This window comes from Leishmania braziliensis, chromosome 11 (assembly GCF_000002845.2).
Source record: "Leishmania braziliensis MHOM/BR/75/M2904 complete genome, chromosome 11".
In the NCBI taxonomy this organism is placed as follows: Eukaryota; Euglenozoa; class Kinetoplastea; order Trypanosomatida; family Trypanosomatidae; genus Leishmania; species Leishmania braziliensis.
Genome location: NC_009303.2, coordinates 252,071 through 274,823, shown reverse-complemented (window position 1 = coordinate 274,823; position 22,753 = coordinate 252,071). Strand labels below are relative to the sequence as shown.

The 22,753-nt window shown below is 58.2% G+C and overlaps 8 protein-coding genes across 8 annotated transcripts; all 8 read right to left on the bottom strand.

Moving 5' to 3' along the window:
- Positions 1 to 2,029: 2,029 nt before the first annotated feature.
- On the bottom strand, positions 2,030 to 3,418 carry LBRM_11_0600 (conserved hypothetical protein; the record flags this gene model as incomplete). The annotated part of the gene is made up of 1 exon (XM_001562943.1): positions 2,030 to 3,418. The coding sequence occupies one exon, from the start codon at positions 3,416 to 3,418 to the stop codon at positions 2,030 to 2,032; it is 1,389 nt and encodes a 462-aa protein (XP_001562993.1).
- A 2,266-nt stretch (positions 3,419 to 5,684) lies between these two features.
- Positions 5,685 to 8,618, bottom strand: LBRM_11_0590 (conserved hypothetical protein; the record flags this gene model as incomplete). The annotated part of the gene is made up of 1 exon (XM_001562942.1): positions 5,685 to 8,618. One exon carries the CDS (start codon positions 8,616 to 8,618, stop codon positions 5,685 to 5,687), a length of 2,934 nt encoding a protein of 977 aa, XP_001562992.1.
- A 726-nt stretch (positions 8,619 to 9,344) lies between these two features.
- Positions 9,345 to 9,788, bottom strand: LBRM_11_0580 (conserved hypothetical protein; the record flags this gene model as incomplete). The annotated part of the gene is made up of 1 exon (XM_001562941.2): positions 9,345 to 9,788. The coding sequence occupies one exon, from the start codon at positions 9,786 to 9,788 to the stop codon at positions 9,345 to 9,347; it is 444 nt and encodes a 147-aa protein (XP_001562991.1).
- A 1,655-nt stretch (positions 9,789 to 11,443) lies between these two features.
- Positions 11,444 to 12,217, bottom strand: LBRM_11_0570 (conserved hypothetical protein; the record flags this gene model as incomplete). The annotated part of the gene is made up of 1 exon (XM_001562940.1): positions 11,444 to 12,217. One exon carries the CDS (start codon positions 12,215 to 12,217, stop codon positions 11,444 to 11,446), a length of 774 nt encoding a protein of 257 aa, XP_001562990.1.
- Positions 12,218 to 14,890: 2,673 nt separating this feature from the next.
- On the bottom strand, positions 14,891 to 15,388 carry LBRM_11_0560 (putative 40S ribosomal protein S21; the record flags this gene model as incomplete). The annotated part of the gene is made up of 1 exon (XM_001562939.1): positions 14,891 to 15,388. One exon carries the CDS (start codon positions 15,386 to 15,388, stop codon positions 14,891 to 14,893), a length of 498 nt encoding a protein of 165 aa, XP_001562989.1.
- Positions 15,389 to 16,458: 1,070 nt separating this feature from the next.
- On the bottom strand, positions 16,459 to 16,956 carry LBRM_11_0550 (putative 40S ribosomal protein S21; the record flags this gene model as incomplete). The annotated part of the gene is made up of 1 exon (XM_001562938.1): positions 16,459 to 16,956. One exon carries the CDS (start codon positions 16,954 to 16,956, stop codon positions 16,459 to 16,461), a length of 498 nt encoding a protein of 165 aa, XP_001562988.1.
- A 1,743-nt stretch (positions 16,957 to 18,699) lies between these two features.
- LBRM_11_0540 (conserved hypothetical protein) lies at positions 18,700 to 19,299 on the bottom strand (the record flags this gene model as incomplete). Its single annotated transcript, XM_001562937.1, has 1 exon — positions 18,700 to 19,299. The coding sequence occupies one exon, from the start codon at positions 19,297 to 19,299 to the stop codon at positions 18,700 to 18,702; it is 600 nt and encodes a 199-aa protein (XP_001562987.1).
- Positions 19,300 to 21,170: 1,871 nt separating this feature from the next.
- Positions 21,171 to 22,505, bottom strand: LBRM_11_0530 (conserved hypothetical protein; the record flags this gene model as incomplete). Its single annotated transcript, XM_001562936.2, has 1 exon — positions 21,171 to 22,505. One exon carries the CDS (start codon positions 22,503 to 22,505, stop codon positions 21,171 to 21,173), a length of 1,335 nt encoding a protein of 444 aa, XP_001562986.1.
- Between the last annotated feature and the right edge of the window lie 248 nt (positions 22,506 to 22,753).

Here is a 22,753-nt window from a genome sequence, read left to right as displayed (position 1 = left end):
TCTCTCTCTCCTCCATATCTCCTACACAACATGCACAAGTCTGCACCTCCTTTGGCTATCTCGCTCTGGCTGAGAAACAACCTTTCCCCCCACCCACCCCCAGTGTGTGCGGGTGTGCCCGCCACGCCCCGTTTTGGGGCTTAGGGGGAGGGGGTGGGGAAGAGGGCGCGCCGACACAACGTCCTCGACGAGAACACAAAACGTGAAAGGACAAAGAAAAAAATATATAAAAAAGGAATAAGCGAGTAGCACAACAACACACACGCTGGTACACGGTCATCCGTCGAGACACACACGCACTGGGCGAGGATGAAGTCGACCGCCACGATTCCGTTAGTCACGTCTCACGTCATTCGATCGCTGATCGCTCGCCAGGAGACAGAGGAAGCAGAAGAAGAGGAGGCACACGTATGCAGTCACGGTGTGGTACTCATGAGGGTGGAGACGCAACACAATGTCGTTCCCTTTGTTCATTGCTCACCCTCCTCCCATCCGCCGTGCATAAATTCGCTCACAGAAAGGCCTCACCGCCTGCTTATCTGTTCACTCCCGCGGCTTCTCTCCTTTGCCCTGTCTTCCTGCTCATATGCTCCACGCACCGTTTCCCTCTCTCCCCCTCCGACTCAGCTCTTTCCACACTGCACCTCGTTCCACCTCTCTCCGATCCGCCGCCCTCGTTCTGTTCGGCTGCTTTGGCAGATCCAAATCATACTCCAGAGCCCGGGCGGGAGAGGGGGTAGGAGAAGAGTGCTGATACACCCACGCACACAAACTCATGAACGTACTGCAGGTAGTGGTCGGGGAGGAGGTGAGAGCGAAGGATCTGGGGTAGAGCAATAGAGCCTATGGATCGAAACTCCTAACTTGAATAGGGTGTACACTGAGTAACTCTCGCCTTCCGCTGATTTTTTTTTTCCACCCCGGGGGGACTTGGGCTTGGCGTCTTGCTCATAGCAGTGATGATTCAAAGGTAAAGAAAAGGAACAAAAGGCCCCTAAAATCGGCTTATCTTCTTCGCACAGTGCACACACATGCGCACACCTCTCTGACTCTTCATTTGCCTTCATGCCCCGCACTCCTCTCTCTCTCTCTCTCTCACTGCGTGCGTGTGCGTGTTAAGCAGCACGCGTGCAATCCGTCCATTTCAAATATTTGCTTCGACTGTTTGTTTGTTCGTTTGTTTTTCCCCTTCATTCTCCTTCGCTTTGGTTTCTTTGTTTGTTGCTGTGTTTGGTTTTCGGGCAGAGTTTTCTCTCGCCGTGAAGCGCCTTTCTCAGCCCCTTTTCACAGGGCACGCACACGTCACGCAACAGACATCCGTCAACGTCGCTGTCATCATCGTCATCATGATAGCCCACATCACAACTAGGAGGGGGGTGCGCAGATGAGGAGGTGCCTTCTGCTCGCCCTCTACACCACATAGGGGCGGTGCACCTTTTGTTTTTAAAGTATTCTAGCACCTAACTCACATAGACGCACACTCACCAGCCCACACTCGCGAGCAAGAATACAAAGATGAGAGGAGAAAAAGGGGGAGGGTGTTCGACGCTCGTGGTCCTCGTCGGCGTTCTGCGCCACTTCTCCACAAAAGCACAGCTGCTGCATTCAAGCTGCAACTGTGCTTTTTATTATTTTGATCGCTCCCTTCCGCCACTCCCAGTGGGGCCACTTCTCGCTCGCAGTGGAAAGGAGATCGTGCTGTGAAGACAAGGCGAAGAAAACGCTGAAAACCTTTTATGCTTTATATGGAAAAAAAAAGGCTCGCACGTGCGCGTATGAGTGAGAGGGCAGCCATCACGGAATCATCAGCACGAAAATGTCTCGACTGATCCCTTCATTTCTGTGTTCATGAGAGAGGAGGAGCAGAAAGAGAAAGGGCGCATGCCTCGCTCTCTGTCGGTATGCAGTCGCGGTGAGGAGAAGGGAGAGGGGGAGACTATCACGGCACACGCACAGCCTCGCACAAGGTGACCAATGGCGGCCTCATCACGTGCACCTCTCCTCCCACCTCTGTGCGTCGAGGCTAAATTTACCACTGAGAACTTCGCTGCGGGTAGCCGGTGTTGGGGGTGGGGTTGTAGCTCTGCTGCGAGCGGCCGCCAAAGTTCATCTCCATCTGCTGCTGCTGGCGAGTGGGACCGAGCGGGCCCATTGAGCGACTGTACTGCTGCGGCGGTGCCATCATCGGCGGTATGCGGTTGCCGGCGAACTGCTGCTGCTGCAGGTTCCCGCTGCGCATCGGGCCGCGGTGACCGCCGGCCATGTGGTAGTTGCGCTGTGCGTAAGAGCCGGGGTAGGCACCCTGATACATGTCGAATCCTGGGGCACCCATTGCGCCATCGTTCCCCCATGTCCGCTGGTCTGGCTGCCACTCCTGTGCGCCGTAGCTGCCGCCCATGTACACGTTGCCGCTACGGGGCTGAGGCTGCTGATGCGGTGGCGGCATCTGGTGCTGCAACGGCGGGGCATGTGCCGGCGGTGCGGCCAGCGCGGAGCTTGGGGACACCTGTGCTGCTGGGGACTGCGTCTGCGAGGTGCGCGACTGACTCTGGGCCTGAGCCTGGGCCTGAGCCTGCGCCTGCTGCTGGGCACGGAACTGTGACTGCTGCAGGATCAGCTGTTGGCGCTCGGCTGCCAGCGTCTCTGTGTTGGCATGCAGCTGGCGCTCACGGGCTTGCAGGCTCGCCTCCTGTGCGTTTAGCTCTACCTCGCGGTTCTTCATGGCATCCTCGTGGTTGCGCTTCAGCTGCTCAAAGGCTTGGCGCTCGTGGGCAAGAGCTTCAATCGCGGACGTTATGGTGTTCTGGTCCGCTGGCACTTTGAAGGCGACATTGCGAGCCAGGTTCTCCATCACAGACATCGGGTATTCTGCCGCGTACTGCGGCTGGCGAATCTGAAATTGGATGTCGTCGTCAGCCCAGTTGAAGTTTGTGTCCTCTACCTGCATGATCGGCGCCGGTTCCTCAGCTGCGGAGGCGGCAACTACCCCTGTATCCCCCTCTACAGGTGCGGGGGCACTCTCCTCCATGGAGGGTTCGTCCACTGACGCCGCCACCGGTTCTGGAGTGGCAGTGCGCTCCTCCTTGGCCGGCTCAGGCGCCGAAGACTGCTTGACAGGGGCCGCGGCAGCGACCGGAGAAGTTGGAGCAGCAGCAGCCTGAGGCTCCTCAGCCGGGGCGGCGGCCGGCACTGACACACGGGCAGCTGCAGCTGGGGCAGCCGGCTTCTTGCCAGAACGCAGGGCATCGAGGAACGACTTGCCAGCCGGCGCTGGGGCCGAGTTCGCGATCTGCGACTTCACCTGCGGTCCATTGCCCACCGACGCCTCCTCCTTGACTGGAGCGTGGCGCTCACCGTTCTTCGGGTGCGGCTTCAGCGCTCCGTTACGCACCACCGATACAGCGGTCTTCGGCGGCATATTTTTCTCTTTGTTTTTGGTGGGAGGAGGTGTGAAGTCGAGGGGGTGTGGCTGGAACGGTTGGGGAGAGAAACCACACGACGAACCGAGGCTAAACAGGGGGGGGCGCACTTTGCATACAATCAACGGCGGAAGAGAAGAAAAGTCGACGGAAGACAGTGGCCACGAGGATTGGGGCTTGTTTTGCGTTCTTCCTCTGTCCGTTGCTTTGCTGTGGTGCGTTTGTTTGCCTTTTCAGGTGCGTGTGCTGGTCCAGCTGTGATAGCGGTTTAAGAACGAGGAAGGAAAACCCCCTCCCCAAACAAACAAAAAAAAAAACAGACGAGCTTCACACACACACACACACGGGAGAAACAGGCAGCAAGACAGAAAAAAACAGACCTGCGTTACCAACCAGAGAACAACAACAACGAGTAGGAGAGAGAGAGAGAGAGACAGACAGACAGACAGAGGAGGGAAGGGAGGAAGGGAAGGAGGAAAGAGGGTGAGATAACAAGGACTGGCAACTATGCAGCGTGAGTACGTCTTAACTGCGTTTCTTTGTTTGCGTATTCGTACGTGGGTGTGGGGTTGCTTAAAGGTTTAGGGGGGCAACGCACAACACGGCGAACCACATGAAAGGCCAAGTGAGCACAGAGGGCGGAATGGCTTACCGAGGGGGGAGCACAGGGAGAGAACGAGGAAGGCCGAGAGACACAAAAGACGAAATGCTGAAAGAAAACCGCTTGTCAACTGAACGAGAGGAAAGAAAGAGAGAGAGAGAGAGAAAACTCACGTATACGTGTGGGTATGTGCGTGTTGAGAGGAAAAGAGGACGAGGTGGTAAAGATGGAGGCGCGGGAGATGAGGAAAGTCGGGGTAAGGGGAACTACTTTGCCGAAGAGAGAGAGAGAGAGGCATGTACACCACACCCACACGCTAGCGATCGGAGGGTCAGAGAGCATAGACATATAGCGGCAGCGACGCATCTCCCTTGCGCGAGTGACGTACGTAAGGAGACAGGGTGGGGAAAAGGAGGAAGGCACTTCCGTTGTTCCTCGACAAGTGTGCAGCCGTGCGGGACTCTCTTTTTTCGGAGGGGGAGGGGGGAGCACGGTGATGCGAGTAAAAAGACACGTCCCACAGTTAGGCCTGCGGCCTTTCCCACCCCACTCACCAGGCCTCTCATCACTGTGTGGTTTGTATTGCTTCGTCGTCATTGTTCAGCTTTCATCTCAGCTCAACGTCCGTAGAGAGGCAGCGAGACACAGGGAGGGAGAGAGAAAGAGAGACCCAAACACATATGCATATACATATACATACATCTCTGCACCAACACTTCTAAGCGGTTCATTAAAAAGGAGAGGACGAGGCTGATGCGCACATGATTAGCGGACAGACAGAGAGAAAATAAGAAAAACAAAAAACAGAAGGACGAGGGAGACACACGGGAGTGAGGTGCACAGAAAGAGAAGAGAGGAGGGAGAAGGAGGGGGTGGGCGAGAGCGCCGCTCTACGTAGATACATACCTCTTTCTTTTGTCTCGCTTGCAGACATACAGAGAGGAGGTGGGAGAGAGAGAGAGACACTCATGCAGCACTGCCCCTCCCTGCAAACCACCACCTCTCATGCCATCGTGTGAAAAGGCAAGGCAGGGAAGTTAACGTGGGGAGGAGGTCCTCTCACACTCCCTTTCGTCCGCCCATCAGTTCAGCAGGTAGCAACAGCAACCACTAAGGCAATCGCAAAACGAGCCCAAGAACAAATGAGGTTAACGAGAAAAAAAGGGTGCGAAAAGAAAACACCTGCGGGTAATGGAGAAATAGTAAGAAATAACGTTTGGCCTCGACGACAACATCAATCGTTTCACACAGAGACACAAGGAGCCAAGAAGGGGGAAAGAGAAGGAGAGCGGCACACGACTACCCCCTCCCCTCTTCCGGTGCTGTGCAGGCAGCGCACACTCCTCTGTAGCCCAAACAGCAGCTGAGGGCCGCGCGCTCGCCTGCATCCGCCAACGTGGCCCTCTCCTTCTCCCTCGTTCTTTCCGGCTTTTCTACCCTGTTTTAGGGGACTCTGCCTCCTTGTCCGTCACCGAAACATAGTGTACATGGCATCGCTCTAGAGAAGAGCCCGCTTCTTTTCCCTCATCCCTATTCCTCATCCTGAGAACCTTCTCAGCTCGGGCTCCAGAAGGGGGGATTTCTTCTTCGTTAGTGGATTTCAGTGTGTGCCTGCGTGGACGGTGTAGACGATACACGCACACCTCGCGGTGCCTGGCGGTGCGCTAGCTCACGGCGATGAGCGACTCATCGTCCACCTCGTGTGCAAAGGCGAGGTAGTGCACCTGCCCATTGCCAACCGCGTAAAGCTGCAGCAGCGCCGCCGCCTCGCTCGGTTTCAGCAGCACGCCGAGCGCCTGCAAACAGGCGAAAAACTGGCCCTCGGTAACGTAGCCCTTGCGAGCTCGGTCGTATTCTCGGAAAGCAATAATGGTGGCCGTGTGGCGTGCCTTGAGGGTGCGCTTAACGTGCTCGAGTGTGGCAGCCGCAAAGCCCTGCGCGGCGGTTGTGTGTGTAGCAACGGAGTCTCCCGTCGAAGTGATGAGGCGGCGGCCAGAAGATGCAGGCCCCTGCAGCCGTCGCTGCGACACGGCGGCCGCACCTGCGCCGTCGGCCAGCATGGCCCGTACGGTGTAAGCAAAGGCTGGGTAGTCGATGTCGCCCGGGGACTTGGCTGACGCAAAGGCGCCCTCCAGAGCGCTGAGCTGCGCCTCCGTCATGTCGGTAAGACCCAGCATCGTTATGCAGTGGCGGAACCGTGATGGAGTTACGTGGTGGTGGCGAAGCTCATCACCATCAGGGAAGAACTCGGTCAGTGACGGCCGCCGTTCCTGCAGAAAAACGCAGATGCGGGTAAGTACCTCATCCACATCAGCCGCCGCCTCGATAGCTGCGCGGGCAGACGCCGACAAGCCCGTGTTCACTGCACCGCTGGAGGCGCTGGCCGTCTGCGCCAACGCATACTGCGCCGACTCCTCCTCGCAGCCGACGTCTCGCACGAAGGCGAGGTAGCGCACACCATCAGTGCCAGGCGTCACCGCGTCGCCGGCGCTGTACCATGACGCAAGCGTCGAGAGCTCCGGCTGGGTCAAGGGCAAGTGATGCCGCACACATGCTTGAGCAAACTGAGTTGGTGTGATGACGCCGCGGTGATGGTGATCAAAGTCTGCGAAGAAGGGCAGCAGTAGCGCATTGTGCACGCGGACGTTGTGACGCACGCGACTCAGCAGAGCTTCCACTTGCGCCACGCACTCTGCGCCCCGGGCGGTGCCTCCGCCACCTCCACCCCCGGTCGTCTCCGCAACGCGGCTGGCACGCAGTGCCGCGACGGCTGCCTCGACCGCAGTCGCCAGCTTCTGTGTATCCACGCTGTCGCGGATGCGCGTCGACGCAAAGGCGCTCTGCAGCACCGCCAGCTCCTCCGGCAGCAGCTGAAAACCAGCCTGCCCCAGTGCGATGCCTAGACGACCCTTCGGCATGACGCCGCTGTGAAGGGGATCGAAATCAGAAAAGAAGGCAGCCACGTGCAGGCGGCGCGCCACAACCTGCAGCGCCACGCGCGCCAGTACGCTCTCTTTCGTGGGCAAAGTTTCCGAGGCGACTGCAGTGGATGCGGCACTGGTAAAAGAGGGTACACCTAGGCAAGTAGTGTTAGGCACGCGGGCACTCCTGGTGCCGTTGCCGCCGTTCGCCTGCGATGGATCGACGTCCTGGACGAACAGGTAGTAGTTCACCTCGCTGCTCGGTGACCCGTCGGGGTTCGGCACGGTGTACTTTCGGATCAGCAGCTGCAGCTGCTCAGGCGGTAGCATGATGTTCTGAGTCGCAAGGCCTCGCGCAAAGCGGGTGCGGGTGCAGGTGCGATGCTCGTAGATGCCTTTCCGCACCCGGTCAAAGTCACGGAGAACAGGGCTCAGGCAAATCCGGTTGGACTGCACGAGCGCGCGCAGCTGTGAGAGAAGCGTCTCGGCTTTCTGTTGATCATCAGAGCTCGTCAAGTAGGTGTCAGCGGCGTGGGTGGAAGCAAAGAAGTTAGTCGCAGCGGTGCGACCATCCGCCGTCTGCTGCAATGCCTGCGAGGGGTTAATGTCGCGGAGGAACGCCCGATACTCCACCACCGGTCCGCTCGGCGCGTTCACGACCACACCGTTGGCGCTGGCGCTGTGGTTCCCGCTGCTGATATACGCGCGGGCGAGGGTGTCGATGTTCTCCGGCCGCAGTGCAAAGTGCACGAGGGGCATGCGACCCAGCACTGACTCGAACTGCGCCACTGTGACTTTGCCGGTCTTCATCTTGTCGTAGTCAGCAAAGCCGTCCTCGTAGCGCAGTCGGTAGAGAGCGCATTGCTGGCGAAACACGGCAATCAACTCATCGGCGGAGAGCCGCGTGTTGGTGAAAGAGTCGGGGCACACGAGCGACGAGACGGTGCCGGTCTTCCACTGGTTCAACTGTTCCTTGTCCATAGCGCGCAGTCGCGCGGAGTTCGCTGCGCCGAGCGCGTCCTCCTCGTTCGTTCGCTCGTTGAGCGACGGGTCCATGGCGCGGCACCACGCCATATAGTAGACGCCCCCGTGATCGTCGCTGTACTCCTTCGCGAACAAGTCCATCGCCTCCTCTGTAAGGGAAGCGGAGAAAGGCAGGCAGCGACGGAACTGCGCGACAGTGACGCGGCCAGTTCGAAGAGGGTCCAAGTCGCGGAGCGGGGCCGTCAGCGAGATGCCATGTGTTTGAATGGCGTGCTGCAGCATCCTTCTGAACGGCTGCAAGCGGGCCTCCTCAGCTGGGGTAAGGGCGATACTTGGAGCCGAGCGGCAAACAGAAGCCCTGCTGCCTGGTCCAACCTCGAGAGCGGCGAGGAAGTCCTCGTAGAGCACCTCTGTGTTGTCGCTGCCCGAGGCATCCGCGGCAGCGTCATCCACCGCCGCCGAAGTCCCAGCCGCAATGGCAGGCGCAAAGCTGTGCGAGAGCGCATGCATCTCCTCTGGAGAGAGGTGCACATCGTTGTTCGTCAAGACGCGAGCAAACTGCGCGGCTGTGATACGGCCGCAGTGTAGATGGTCAAAGTCGGCGAAGAAGGACTTGAGAAAGATGCGTCGCTTCCCCACCTGGGCGCGGGCCTTGCGCATCGCGGCGTCCCGCAACGACACCGGGGAGTTCATGAGACAGGATGTGGGTCAAATCAGAAGCGCCTCCGTCAAGCGTGTGGGCGTGCACAGGAATGAGAGGAAAAACGTCAGTGAGTCGCGGTGGGCAACAGTGAAAACAGAGCTGTGTGAGGGTGGGAGGCAACCGATCGCCTGTGTCAGGCGGCGGCGTAGGGCGGGTGTTAACGTCTATGGGGAATGGAACCTGTGTCACACACACGCACACACACATACACCCAGTGGTGACCATCAACGTCAATCTTTGCGAAATTGAGAGGAGGCGCACGGAGAGGGAGAAAGGGAGAGTAGGGAGGGAGGCATGCTGGTTTGAGCCGTGAGAAGAGTTGAGAGGCCGCACCCGTTCCCCTCCGGTGTATGCGCGCCCAGCAGCTCATTAATGGAGACAGCCACTACAAGGATGCGGAAGGGAGCACGCTCGCTTCTCTCGCCTCCTCCAGCTGCGAGATGGTGAGAGAAGCGAGTGCCTCCCCTGCGCATACACGCGCAAACGTACACTCTGCCTCAGCTGCACGCAGGCGCTGTGCTATGGTCATTCCTTCTAAAACATCACGAGCATGTGTGGAAGTTGTTCTCTCCCCTCTCCTCTTGCCTCTTTTTTCGGATCCTGTGCGCAATCCCTAAACGTGTGACCAACACCAACTTCCGCGTAGCACACCCCTGTCCCAGCGGAAACACACAGAGGGGGGGGGTGCATAGACACACCAGTGGCGAGCTTTTGTGTTAGCGTTCGCTCTTCGGCTCCCAGCTCGATGCCGGGGTCTGGAACGGCATTGCGCTGTCCATGCGATGCACAATTTCACGCGGATACATAAACACCGTCAGCGCTGCCGCTGTAAAGAGGCCGTTACGTAGCATCTTCACGCCGCCCCACGGAGCGCTTCGCACGACAACGTAGACGCTCGCCAGCGCGATCCCGGACGCCGGTACTACCCACTGATGCAATTCTAATGTAGAGCTCGCCTTCGCCGACTGCACCGTGATGAAGTCGTCAGCCGCCACCGTGTACTTGCGCGCCCGTGCCAAGAAGGCCGGGACGTCCACGAGAGCATTGGCGGCAGCGATGACACCAGCCGCAACGGCGCGCACCTCCGACACGCCACGCTTCACGTACGGCCACTCGCCGTTCCAAAGAAGAAATGTTCGCACCGTCTTTGGGTCAGACATCGCTAAAGCAGTTGAAAGAATGGAGCGACCAGAGGTGAAAGATGATGCAAATCTCGGGAGTTTGTTGTCAAGCTTCTCAGCGAAAGTGAAGAATGGGGGAGGAAGGAAAGCTGAAGAGGGGCTAGAGAGCATCAGCATATACGCATATGCCCCCCTCCCCCACACACATACACACACACACACGAGGGTGAGAGAAGAGAGCGTTGAGGGTCTCTCACCCAGCCACCGTTAGGGGAGGGGGGACAGCTGGGCCACACAAGCACACGAATGTCCGGGGAGCACCTCCGGATAGTCCGCCATTTGCGCTCGAGGTCTTGTTTTGTAGTTCTACTCGCAAAGTGGTCGTTACCTGCTCCGCCTCCAACTCGAGGCGAACGCGGGAGTCGTCCAAGAGAGAGCCATGTAAGCAGGAAAGTGAGCCTTGCGACTCTCGGTGGGGATAGAAGTAGCGAAAGAGAAAGAAACCTAATGATGAGCAGACGCAGCTACAGATTCCACTGATGCGGCTCTTCAAGGGCATTCCAGTTCTTTATCCGCTCTCCACGACCTCCCCCCTTCGTCCCCACCGTCAGCAAATGTACGGCGCTCTGGTCAGTAACGAAGCGAAATCGAATGAGTGAGGAAAAGGGGGGGTCTGCGGGCGCGTGAAAGCGAGTGGAGGAGGGGGAGGGGGGTGCGTTAGTCGGCGCGCAAGGGTGTTTGTCGTTTGGCGTTCCCTTTTGCCGCAACCCAATTGATGGCATTGGCACAAGGTATGTCGTGTTCCTTTTTTCTTTTCCGTCTATGCGTGTTGGGTCGGTCGGGGTCCCGGCGGGTCGGCGCGCGGGCCGGGAGGGAAGGGAAAAACAAAAAGGATCCCGCACGGGTGCTGATGGGCATCGGCGTGGCAAAATGCGCCGCGAGCGAGAACGTGCGAGGGCAAAGATGCACTGTCACTGAGTGGTTGAACACCCTCAAGCGTGGATCCCTCGAAGCACGGTGAAACATACATGCACAACCGTACCTTCCCCTCTCCCCGCTGCCTGTTACGCCTCGTTACTTATGCTCTTTAGTTCCTCTTTAGTCCACCCTCGATGCCCTGGCGTACAGTTGCAAGCGTGGGTGAGATGCACGATTGCCTCGATGCGGCGCTTCGCGGCGTAGCCTTTGTAAAGGAAAAGAGTGCGTCTCTCGTGCGAGTTGCTTGCACACACAACTCTCCCTCTCTCTCTCGCTCTCACACACGTGCTTTCTCTGAAGTACAGGAATACTTGCATTCCTGTGAGGCTCTCATCGAAAGTCCCCTCCGCTCCTCCTCCTCCTCAGCAAGGAGTAAGCCTCTTTTCGCGTTCTTGTTTTACCTCCTTCCAGAGAAGACAGCGTCGGGCAGCCCCCACACCACCCGCACAGCTGTTGAGCCAGCCATAGTGTTCCGTTCAACATGGCATGACAATGTCATTCGCCTCGCCGCGCACACGCACATGCCGGCAAAGGAGACTCTCCTTGCCAAGAGCTGCCTCACAACCTTAGCAGTGGCTAGCAAAGCCACAAAAAGGAGCAAGAAGAGAGAAGGGATGCATACAGAGCAGTAATGCACAGACACGTGCAGAAGAAAGTGTGTACACACAGAAGCGCATGCTCCTTATTCCTCTTGGCTCAGTGTCTCTCCAGTATCCTCACAAATCGCTCCTCTGCGCGTCCTTAGGGTCCAGGTAGTACCCGAGAGCGATATCCCGCGCCTCCCGCAGATGCGACTGCTGCTCCGCCTCTGAAGTGGTGATGGCGCGCAGATATGCCTGCTTCTTGTTGTCGTCGCGTGAGAGCTCGTAGAGGTGAAACTCGTCTGTGTCGCTAAATTTGGTCAACTCGCGCCAGTAGTGGTTCCACAGGTGGTTCAGCCCACAACGGAGAAGCCTCCGGTAGGCGTCCGTGCACTGTGGCGTGCTCGTCTGCGCCTCTGAGACCTGGTTCTCGTGTAGGCAGTGGAACAATGTGGCACGGCGCTCTGTGCAGTGCGGCTCAAGGCTTGCCGACTCCAGCACAAGCTGTTGGTTGCTCTGTGAGCTCATGCATGAGACGTACGCATTGTGCGTCGCCCGACACAGTTTCTCGTTCGCCTTGTTCTGTGTGTTGATCTCAACGGATGAGGCGATGCTGGAGACACCGGTGCCGCCGCCTCTTGCGTTGTCTTCGCCGCTGCGACGACGGATCAACTTCTTGTCTTCGAGACATGTCGTGTACTTGTCTAGCTCCTTGTAGCACACGTAGGCGTTCAGGTTCTGCCGCAGCATGTGGCGGTTGTGCTCCTCCTCCACTGCCGGATCGCGGTCGGCACCGCGCTGAGAGATATCTTCGTTCTGCTTTGCCTTCCACTCCTCAAACATGTCAAGCGTGAGCTGCGACTGCTTTGCTGGGGTGTGCATGCGCCCCCATGCATTGACACCGGACATGACGACGACTTTCTAGCCTACCGCGCGCCTGTGCACAGCTGAAAAATGCGTTCGGTGTACGCGTGTGTGCGTCTCAGCAGGATAGTGCAGGGCATACCCCGCACTGAGACTTGCCTGCTAAGTGAGACCCCACTCAGGTCAACGATGCAAGAGGGGTGAAAAGGCGGTGAAAGAGAGAGCAGCAAGCATAGCAATGAGTGAAGGTTCAAGGAGTCCATGTAGGTGTCGTCATGAAGATCAAGCAGGGCCGCATGGAAGTAACTCAGCTGGCAGGTTGGTGCGATGATCCAGCAGCAGTGCGAGTGTACAGATATGCATTCGAGATCGCAAGCTCTGAGAGAGGGGGGGGGGGGGGGCAAAGTACATTGAGGTCCCTTAACAACTAAACGGGCAATCGCATGCATCTTGTGGGCGTCTTACATCCCCCTCCCCGCACATCCCCACCTGCCCTCTCTCCGAGATACCGTCACGTAGAGCCCTCCATTGCTATCCGCGGCATAGCGCCAGATGCTCACATCAACCACTACATAACGTATTTTTGTGTGTGGATGCGCGCGCACTGCTGCCGCTGCCGCTGCTGCTGTTGCTGTCTTGTTCGTTTCTTTTTGTTGTTGTGCTGAAATGATGCGTTAGTGATTGAGAGAGAGGAAAGGAGGGAAGAAGCGGCACAGCAAGAAGAGGGGAGCCAAGCTCCGAGTGCTATGATGTGCCAAACACTCCTCCTCCTTCGCCCCGCCCCTACGCGCGCGCCCCCTCTCTCTCCTCGTCCAAGCTCTCAATCATTGTGCAAGAAACAAAAATTAGAAAGATCAAAAGAAAAGACAGTACGACATGAGCAAGAGCTGCATGCATACATTGGCCGGTGTGTGTATGCGTGTATGCGCTTACCCCCTATCTGGCCGAGGCGCTCCCCTTCTGACCCAATCACGTGTGTCCATAGACCTTTCCATCACTGATGCCGTCTCGTCACTGGTGCTGCTATTTCTTTCTTTTTGTTTTGATCCCTCCCCCTCCCACTTGCCGAATGACCCCAGCAACACCACATGGCACCTCATTCACCCCTCCCCCCAATATCTCAGCAGTGAGGCGTTCCGTCCACCTGATGGGTAATGGCAGCCTCCTACTTCTCTGAGCCACTGCTTCGCCCCCTCCCCTCTGTATCCTGTAGCCCATAAGAAGCGGCACGAAGAGGCAGGGGAAAGAGACGCACGTGCGCACCGAGAGGGGGGACGGAGTGGGGCGGGGAGCGGGAGAAAAAAAAAAAAGCGCGCGAACACGCGGCGGCGCAGCACAAGAAGTACACATCTGGAAGAGCGCAAAAGAGAAGGCCCAGCCGACTCTCCGCTGGTTTGCCGCTGTGAGGCAACTCCAAACTTCGCAGAAAAGCATCACACGAAAAAAAAAAAGAAACTGCGGGGGAACTTCGGGGGAGGAATCACCAACAAAACAGGGGCAAAGAACTGCAGGTAGGAGGTGCTGCCTGCTACCCGTTTGTACGAGCATGCATGATAGCATTTATGCCCTATGCACAATCCCCCACTCACTGTTACCTTCTCCGTCCCCTCTTCCTCCCTCCCTATTTTTCTCAGCTCCGCAAGTCCCCTTTTTTTCTTCGTGCGAGCTGGAGAGGATGCAGAAGCGCTCCAGACGAAGCCGACTATAAAGTACACCAGAACTACCTTGTCATTGCCTGTGACTCGCACCTTCCCTCCCCTCCGCCTAAATGCGCCACCGCCACCGGCACCGGCGTTGCCAGCGTACCACTGCAGACACTCCCCCTAAAGCCAAGATCGGACAACAACGATGGTGGGGTCGAAGCAGCAGGCGGCATTGATGCGGCGGTGCGCGGCACACGATAGCAAACATGAACAAAAAAAATGCGGAAGGAGAGAGGTGATGTAAACGTGGCAAAGAGATGCGGGGGAATCACCGAGGGTGCTGCGCCTCCTCGTCTCCTCTTAGCCATCACTACCACAACCTCGAGAACCTCGTGCATGCCCCCGTCCCCTGTGCCCGTCTCGTATCGAGCAGACACCTCTCTCTCTCCTACACACACACACAAGCGCGCGCACACACCTGCACGGAGAGTGAGACGGCCAATAACTCCAATGAATGCCTCGTCTACAGTTCTGTGTGTGGGTGTATGTGTGTTAGTAGTTGGGTTAGCCCCTCAGCTACGCTGAGCGGAACTTAGGGAGGGTGTGCGGGGGTGGGGACGTGAGTAAGGATGTAGACGACCGAGTGAGTCGAGAGGTGCGTGGGTGCAGCAGCTGACCAGGCAGCTTCCAACGACTGCCCCTGCTCCTCTCCCTCCTGACGATGACGCGACGAGGAACGAAAGAAAAAGGAGCCGCGCACAAGACATTCAAGAGAAAAGAGAAATGACAGACACTGAACAGCAGCACAACGGAGGGGGGAAAGAAATGCGAAGTGAGGGAGGGAGAGACAAGAGCAAACAGAAAAAAAAAGTGAGGCTTAAGCTGAGAAGCGGACACACACACACACAGACAGGCAGGCAGGCAGGCAGGGAGGGAGGGAGGCTGCAGGTGCAAACCGGAGCACACACACACACTCTCACAGCAAAGCTACAAAAACACGCCCTCCTCTTTTACTGCTGTGGGTCTTCTCGTTTTCACCCTTTTTTCTTTTCATTTGAACTTTCCCGCTCTTCCTCTAAGCACGGCTCTTGCGGGTCGGGGCAGCTCCCTTCTGCGCAGGCGGGCGAGCCCCCTTCTGTGCAGACGGGCGGGCTCCCTTCTGCGCAGGCGGGCGAGCCCCCTTCTGTGCAGACGGGCGGGCTCCCTTCTGGGCAGGCGGGCGAGCCCCCTTCTGCGCAGCAGCACCACCAGCGGCGGCGCCCCTCGCGGCGGGCTTCTTCGACTTCGACTTGGACGCGCGCTTCGGCTTGCCGGTCTTGATGCGCACGATTCTGCGGTCGATCGCGATGTGGTTGATCGCGTGGTCCGACTCGCCCTGCGAGCGCAGGTAGCCAGCAATGCACAGCGTCGTCGTCGTGCCGTCGATCACGCCGTTCGAGCCAACGTTCGCGATCGAGATCTGCACGGCGGCATGGTCGTGCGCCTCAATCAGCGTGTTCGTCGCGTGGCACTTGCGCGGGATGTAGAGGTCCACGTTCTCGCCCTCCTCGTTGAACATACCAATGGTCGCCATGGCTGCAGGCGGTGGAAGATAGAGCTGAGCGAAGAAGAGACTCGGGGCTGAGCAGAGGTAGTTGTGTAGGCACACTGTTGAGGGATGTGCAGGTGAGCGGCGGTGAAGCGGTGATGATGAGCATTGCCCGCGTATTGTTGTCGTTATAAGCTCGAAGCCAGTACGGGAAAAAGAAGAGTGATGCGAAAAGAAAGCGGCGAAGAAAGTTAAGTTTGTGCGCGGAAACCCGCTGCCTCGTCTCTTGCTATGACTCCCTCTTGTATGGGGAAGCGCATACGAATGGTTCAGCGAGAGGATGCTTAAGCAGAGACCCAAAATACATGCAAATAGGCTGCTGCTTGGCCTTGCAGCCGGTATAGCGTATGCATCTTCTTGCTCGCGTGGGTGGCTCGGCAAGCGGTGGCGCCGCCATCACCGTCACGCCTGCGTATGCTATGCGCGTGCCTACAAACCGGTTGAGCTGAGCGGTGCCGCTTTTTCTTTGTTTTTTCTTTTTGCTCGTCAAGGAAGTGAGTTGCGTTTCACGCTCTTTTTCTCCCGCTCACGACACCCTCGTCGCTCACCCTCCTCCGCCCCTTTCACCTACCCCATCCACCGTCACCTCGTCAGAAGTCCGGGGAGAGATGCGAAGAGGACCAAAGCAAGCACGCGGGCACAAACGCTTTGTGAGCGTAGCCAGTGAGAAACGAGGGGGGAGAGCGCAAGAGCGAATCCACAAAAGAAAAAGTAAAACGAGCGGGCCACACACGAGTCTTGGCCACATCCTCAGTGTCCTGTTCGCTCCGCAGGTCCGCGTGTCGTGGAGGGAGCGAGGGCCGCCGCCGCTCGGTCCGAAGAGGAAACCCCGCAGAAAGAAAGAACGAAAAGAAAAGAGGAAGGGAGGGGCGGAAAAGACGAACCCGTTGCGCCATCGCATCTTCGTCCTTTGGCCCCGCGCACTCCTCCGTCTTCCCCACCCGCCCCCCCCCCAGTGGCATGCCTACGCCATGTGGCACACCAGGCACAGCTGTACACCGGCGCATACGCATGACCCCCTTATCCTTTTCCTCTGCACCTTGTGCCTTCTTCCTCTAAGCACGGCTCTTGCGGGTCGGGGCAGCTCCCTTCTGCGCAGGCGGGCGAGCCCCCTTCTGTGCAGACGGGCGGGCTCCCTTCTGCGCAGGCGGGCGAGCCCCCTTCTGTGCAGACGGGCGGGCTCCCTTCTGGGCAGGCGGGCGAGCCCCCTTCTGCGCAGCAGCACCACCAGCGGCGGCGCCCCTCGCGGCGGGCTTCTTCGACTTCGACTTGGACGCGCGCTTCGGCTTGCCGGTCTTGATGCGCACGATTCTGCGGTCGATCGCGATGTGGTTGATCGCGTGGTCCGACTCGCCCTGCGAGCGCAGGTAGCCAGCAATGCACAGCGTCGTCGTCGTGCCGTCGATCACGCCGTTCGAGCCAACGTTCGCGATCGAGATCTGCACGGCGGCATGGTCGTGCGCCTCAATCAGCGTGTTCGTCGCGTGGCACTTGCGCGGGATGTAGAGGTCCACGTTCTCGCCCTCCTCGTTGAACATACCAATGGTCGCCATGGCTGCGTGGGACTGGGGGAAGATAGAGCTGCGCGCAGTGAGAGAGGGAGAGAGAAAGGGAGCAAGGGGAAAAGAACCGGACAGCGCTCGAAAGGTAAAGGATACAAAGTGATTGAGGGGTGGAGGGGGAGAAATGATGAGGTAGAAAGAGGGAAGCAGGAAAACGATTGTGGCGCCGTCACCAGCGCCGGTGAGCCCTTCGCTCACAACGGAGTGTAGGCGCTCCAGTCGAACATCACTCGAGCGCGAAAGCCTGCGTGTACAGGGGGAGGGGGGGGGTGCACATGACAGGCGCGCAGATAGGCTATCGTGGATACCGCTCTCTTGACGGCATACACCGTAAGCTCCTTTTATATGGCCAGTCTGATAACATCAATGAGATGTTAGTATCCGCACTCTCTGCGCCTTCAGTGGACGTGTCTGCTGATTGCGTGCAACCGCCTGTGTGCTCTTCTTTCCAATTTGAGTGACTACGTTTTCCTTTTGGCTTTTTGTCAGCCATGCCGCCTACGACAAGCGCGCATCCACAACCACGATCACTCAGCCAAAGCTGCGCCTTGACGACAGAGTGCGAAGACACTCACTTCAAGCACAGCACGGTCTCTTTTACGCCTAGGCAGCATCCAGAGTGTCACAGGGCGACGGGAAAGGAAGCAAACACCACCAGTAGAGGAGGAGGGGAACGTGGATCTGCTGGCTACCCTCTCGAGAGGCGTGCGCATGCGCGTGGCACGATGGCGGCACCTTGGCTGATCCTCTCTGTTTTGACATTGATCGGCACAGTAGTGTCGTCGGAAGAAGAAACATAAATAATGTGCACCTCCCATTCAGCATCGACAGAACACGAGTGATCAGGTGTGCCATGTACGTGCGTAGGTCTGCGAAGGGGAGTCTCAGGTAGGCGTCACATGTACTTCATCTCCCATGAGAGAGAACGAGAGCCGCCACCAGAAAGCACGGGGGTGGCGATTTCCTCCTCCTCCTCAGTGGAGAAGGCATACGGCGCGTGAAGACGAACCATGACGGATCAACAAAAAAGAGACCAGGCGACTTGGGGAGCGTCCACAGAAGGCCGTTGCTTTTGCGTGGGGCATCGGTGCGTGGAAGGGGGAGGGGCGGCTCACGCGCTCGTCTGAGAAAAAGCGCCACCGATGCGTACAAAGAAAGAGAATGCAGGAGAGGTGCAGGTGAGTGAGTGTTGGCAAGAGCGAAAGGGGTGGGGGGAAGGGGAGGGGGGGGAGAGACGGCATAGTGCTCAGATAAAAAGTGACGGAGACATGCGCAGAGGAAGGTCGAGCAACCGCCTGCGCAACGCAAGAAAAGAGCGCCCATACACGAAGCAGAAAGTCGCATGTCACGCGATACCCACGCATCAGAGGGCAGCAGAGAGGGTCAAGAAAAAGAGGCGAGGAAGAGCGAGAGACCCCACGCAATAGAGCACAAATGCGAGGAAGCTTAACAAGGAAACGATGAAGCGAGAGGAGGGGAGGAAAAAGATGTGGTCGAACGCCTTCCCCTCCCCTCCCCGCCCCTCCTTTTCCCTTTCCCTCTCTACTCTGTACCCCCCCCCCCCTCTCACTCGCCTACAGGCCACACACACACACACACACACACACACCGAGAGGCAAAGGGAAAAAAGGGGGAGAGAGATCACCAGTGCAGAGAAAAGCTTCGACGGAGACCTTGGTGCACACTCGCACACACGCCACTCGATCACGCTCTTCCTCTTTGCCTTTTACGCTGCTACATATCTGGTGGTGCGCCGAGGTTCTTCATGAGCTTGTCAAGATCCAGCTCCGATGTCACCGGCGGCGGTGCTGCGGTTCCGTCGTCATCAGGCTTCAGGTAGAGGCTTATCGGCAGCTCGTTGGAGTTGCCATGCCCAGATTGAGTTTGAGGGGGTGAAGCGGTGGGCATCATCTGCTGTGGCAGCAGCGGAATGCCAAGTACACTACCACCACCGCCCGCGCCGTCGCCACTATTGCTCTTGTCGCTCGCCACCGCCGGCGTGTAGAGCGCAGGTGGGTAGCTAACTTGGAAAGGCGGGGTGTCGCCGTTGCCAATACTGGGCTTGTCGAGAAGCCCCGATCCGCTCGCGACTTGCAGAAGCAGTTCCGCGCGTTGGTAGTACATGTCGAGCTTCGACCGGACTTGAAAGAGAAAGAAGCGACGCGCCTCATTCCTCGTAATCAACGCCGCTAGGTTCGACGCCTCTGAGGCGATAATCTCCATCGCTGTTGTGTAGTAGCGCACCGCTGTGAGCGGGTTGCCGTCTTCCGTCTCTTCGCTGCGCGCCAGCTCGATCAGCTGAGCCGCGTAACGGAGTTGATCAGCGGCGGCCATGACTACAGATGGTGGGGGAGAGGGGTGCACGCGTGTGCTGGAGAGGTAGGGGTTATACGCGAAACAAGACTACGAGAAGAGAGAAGTGAGGAGGGTGAGAGAGTGCGCAACACAACACAGAGGCGCCACCTTGTCCTCTCCTCCCTTTGTGGATGGAAGACGGCAGGCGGAAGAGGCACAAAGCCGTCTCTAGTGTGGAGAAGAGCGGGCCCACAGCGGGGAGCCGCGAAGAAATGAGATGAGAGAGGGCGAGACAGGCCGGAGGAAGAGGGAAGGTGCGGGGCTGAAATGTGGCGCTGAGAAAGAGAGGGAATGCCGAACAGATCACAGAAAAGGGCGGCGGCAAACACAAACAGAGAGAGAGAGAGAAGACTACGTGACGGGTTGCTTGAGGAGAAAGAGAGAGAGGTGCGCGAGGGAGAGAAGAAGAGACAGAGAGAGGGGGTAGAGTAGGGGGATGTGTGTGCGCTCCGCATGCCTGGATGGGTGGAGATTCAGTGTGTAAGGGGAGAGGCAGGTTGAGAGCAACCATGGAAGCTGTTGTGTACAACATCGGAGGCACGAACGCTGCCTGGAGAAGCGCAAGGAGTAGGAAGCGTAGAGCTGTGTGCGCATGTGCTCTAGCAACTCCACGCGCGGGTTCTGCTTGCTGCGTCTCTGCACAGTAACACGAACGCACGCGCTCTCAGTTCCTTTCATTCTTCTTGACTTTCATATTTCCCTTCACGGTGGAAACGAGCTTGAAAAAGAAAAGGCGACGCTGTTGGCGGAGATCAGCAGCGGCCAGTAACAAAAGGCATGACAGTCGCACGTATGCCTGTCTCTCTGTGTGCGTGTGTGTGTGTGTGTGTGACTCCCTCCCCCTTCTCCTGATTCTCTCGCTCTGTGTCACGCACACGCACGAACATGTCACCCACCGTTCACCGCCATCCCACCCCGCCCCATGTGCCTCGTGTCCTCACGACATAAACACCAAGAGAGAGGGAGGGGGGCATGGAAGTGGTGCCTCTCCTCCTCGCTAAACATACTGATGGTTGCTGCCAAAACAAAAAAGAAGCGGAGGCCGGGACGTGGGAGGGGGGAAGGAGGAGGAGGGAGGAGGGAGGAGGAGGGAGAGATCGCCGTGGGGTGTGTGCCATACACGAAGGGAAAGGGAGGCAATAGAGGCTTTGAGCCTGCACGCACATAGAGACGCGCATACAAGCGAAAAACGAGCAGACGCGAATCGAGCCGCAAACAAGAAAACAACAGTCGGTGAGGTGCAGTAAAGAAGACACACACACACACACAAGAGAAGTAGGGGGGAGGCGCGAAAAGAAGACGGACTCTGCCGCAGGATTGCGGATGAGGGCCCCACTCGATATCCAGGCAATCTTGCCTGTGTGAGCCCTTCTCCTGCAGGTGTGCATTTCCCCCTTCCTCCTCCGTGCGAGCCGGCGCCGCATGTGCGCCTTCCCTCTCATGTAGTGTACATGGAAACAGCTGAGAGAGGAAGACAGAGAGCCAAAAAACGAAAAAAAAAAAACTGAAAAGTCGCAGAGGAAGAGAGAGAGGGGGGAGGGGAGGGGAGGGGGGGGGGAGAAGCGATGAATGTGTACGAGCAAAGCAAGCAGAGGAGGGGGAAGGGCATTTTCAAACGTCAGGGACGTTACAGACACGCCCACGCACAAGTGCCCCAAACATGACGGCAAAGGACTCTACATGAACATCAGCAACAACGGCAAACACATTCCCCACCCACCCACACACACACACACACGCACACGCACATCCGCGCATCCATGTGAGCATCGTGCCAAGGCAAAGATTGATGCCAACGGCAACTGCCTCAAAGTAGAGAGGGCAGCCGTGGAAGGTTAAAAAGACTGCAGCTACGCACGGAGTTTGTGGCGGTGCGGATCAGCCTTGTCGATCGAGACCGCCTTCTCCATTTTGCGCACCACTGACAACACACCTGTGCGCATCCGCGACGCGGGGTGTGCCTCGCCGGGCTTGAGGGTACCGTGCGCGTTGCGCAGCAATCCCAACTCGCGCGTTGTGCTCGTCAGCTGGCCAGCCATCATCTCCCCTGCAGTGGCCAAGGGGCTGGGGTGGGTGTCGCGAACGTTCGCCGGACCTCCTGGGTTGCCGGGCAGCTCTGGCAGTAGTCCTTGATCGATGAAGTCGCTCTTGTAGATGGACATGGTGACGTAATGTTCCTTCTCAAGGCGCCGGCTCACCGCACACCGCTTCTGCTCCATGGTGGACAGGAACTGCGGGTTCGTGCGGTCGCTTGTGTCCAGCGGAACACCGCCTAGTGAGCTGCGCACCGTCCTCGGGGTGTAGTGCGCCCCGGCAAGCTGGCGCAGCAACGCCGCCTTGTCCAGGTTCGTGGTGACGTCCAGGCCATGAGCTGCAAGGCTGCGCGCGAGACTCAGCGGCAGCTGCGAGGGGTGAGCCTGGCTCGTGTCGCCGTACTCCCATGAGGTGCACATGTATGTGCCTGTCACACCGTCTCCAGGAGCGCAATCATTCCACGTACGGCGATGGTCAGTGGTGTTCTCGAAGACCGGTGACCACGTCGTGTTGGGGCACTTACGCCTCCGTGGCAGAAGAGACTCCCTTGACGTGATCTTCGGCGCGAGGTCAGCGCCATCATCCTCCACCACGCCGTGCGGCTTCAGCAAATCTGCATTATAGGCCGCAGCAGCGGCGCCTGCGTAGCGCACCGGTTCACTCACGGCGCCACCGGCGACGTGCCGGGGGGCCTGGTAGTCGTCCTGGTACACCGTGTGTGGGTGGCTGCCATCCGCCAAGGCTATGTGAGCGGAGATTCCGGGGCGGTACCAGTGGCGTTGGTACGCCGTGCCCTTGTCCACGTCGCTAATCGCTGCCGCAGCTGCAGGGACAGACGCGCTTGTCAGCCTGGCGGCAAGCCCGGCCATATTCTTCACGGAGCGGTCTTTGGCGGTGTAGTCGACCTGGTAGATGGTGTGGTCGTCGCGATCGCCTGTGTCGACGCCGTAGGCAAAGATTGGGCGGTTGCGCACGTCACCGCTTATGCCCGGCTCGAAGTTCCTCCCGTTGCCGTCGTCGCTGCCTGTCAGGCCCGGATGGCCATTGTAGTCGTAGTCATACCGTGTCATGTAGGTCGACATCATGTTGGCTGGCCCGTGCGGAGGCAATGGGCGCGCCACATCCACGGCGTCGTCACTGGACATGGTCATCCTGCCCCGATGAACTGTTTCACTAGCCAAGACAGGTGCTGGTGACTCTGAGTGGTGGTGGTGGTGGTGGTAGTAGGGAAAAGGAAAGTTGCTGGAGACGGCGGTCACGTGTCCTGTGTGTAGGCTGTAAGACCGGAGAAAAGGTCGAGGAAAATAAGAGAAGTAAAATGCAGCGGTGTACTGCTCGTACGCTCACTTGGATTCCTCATCAACACGGCCGCGTTTGTGGTGGCAGTGTAGCGCCAGAG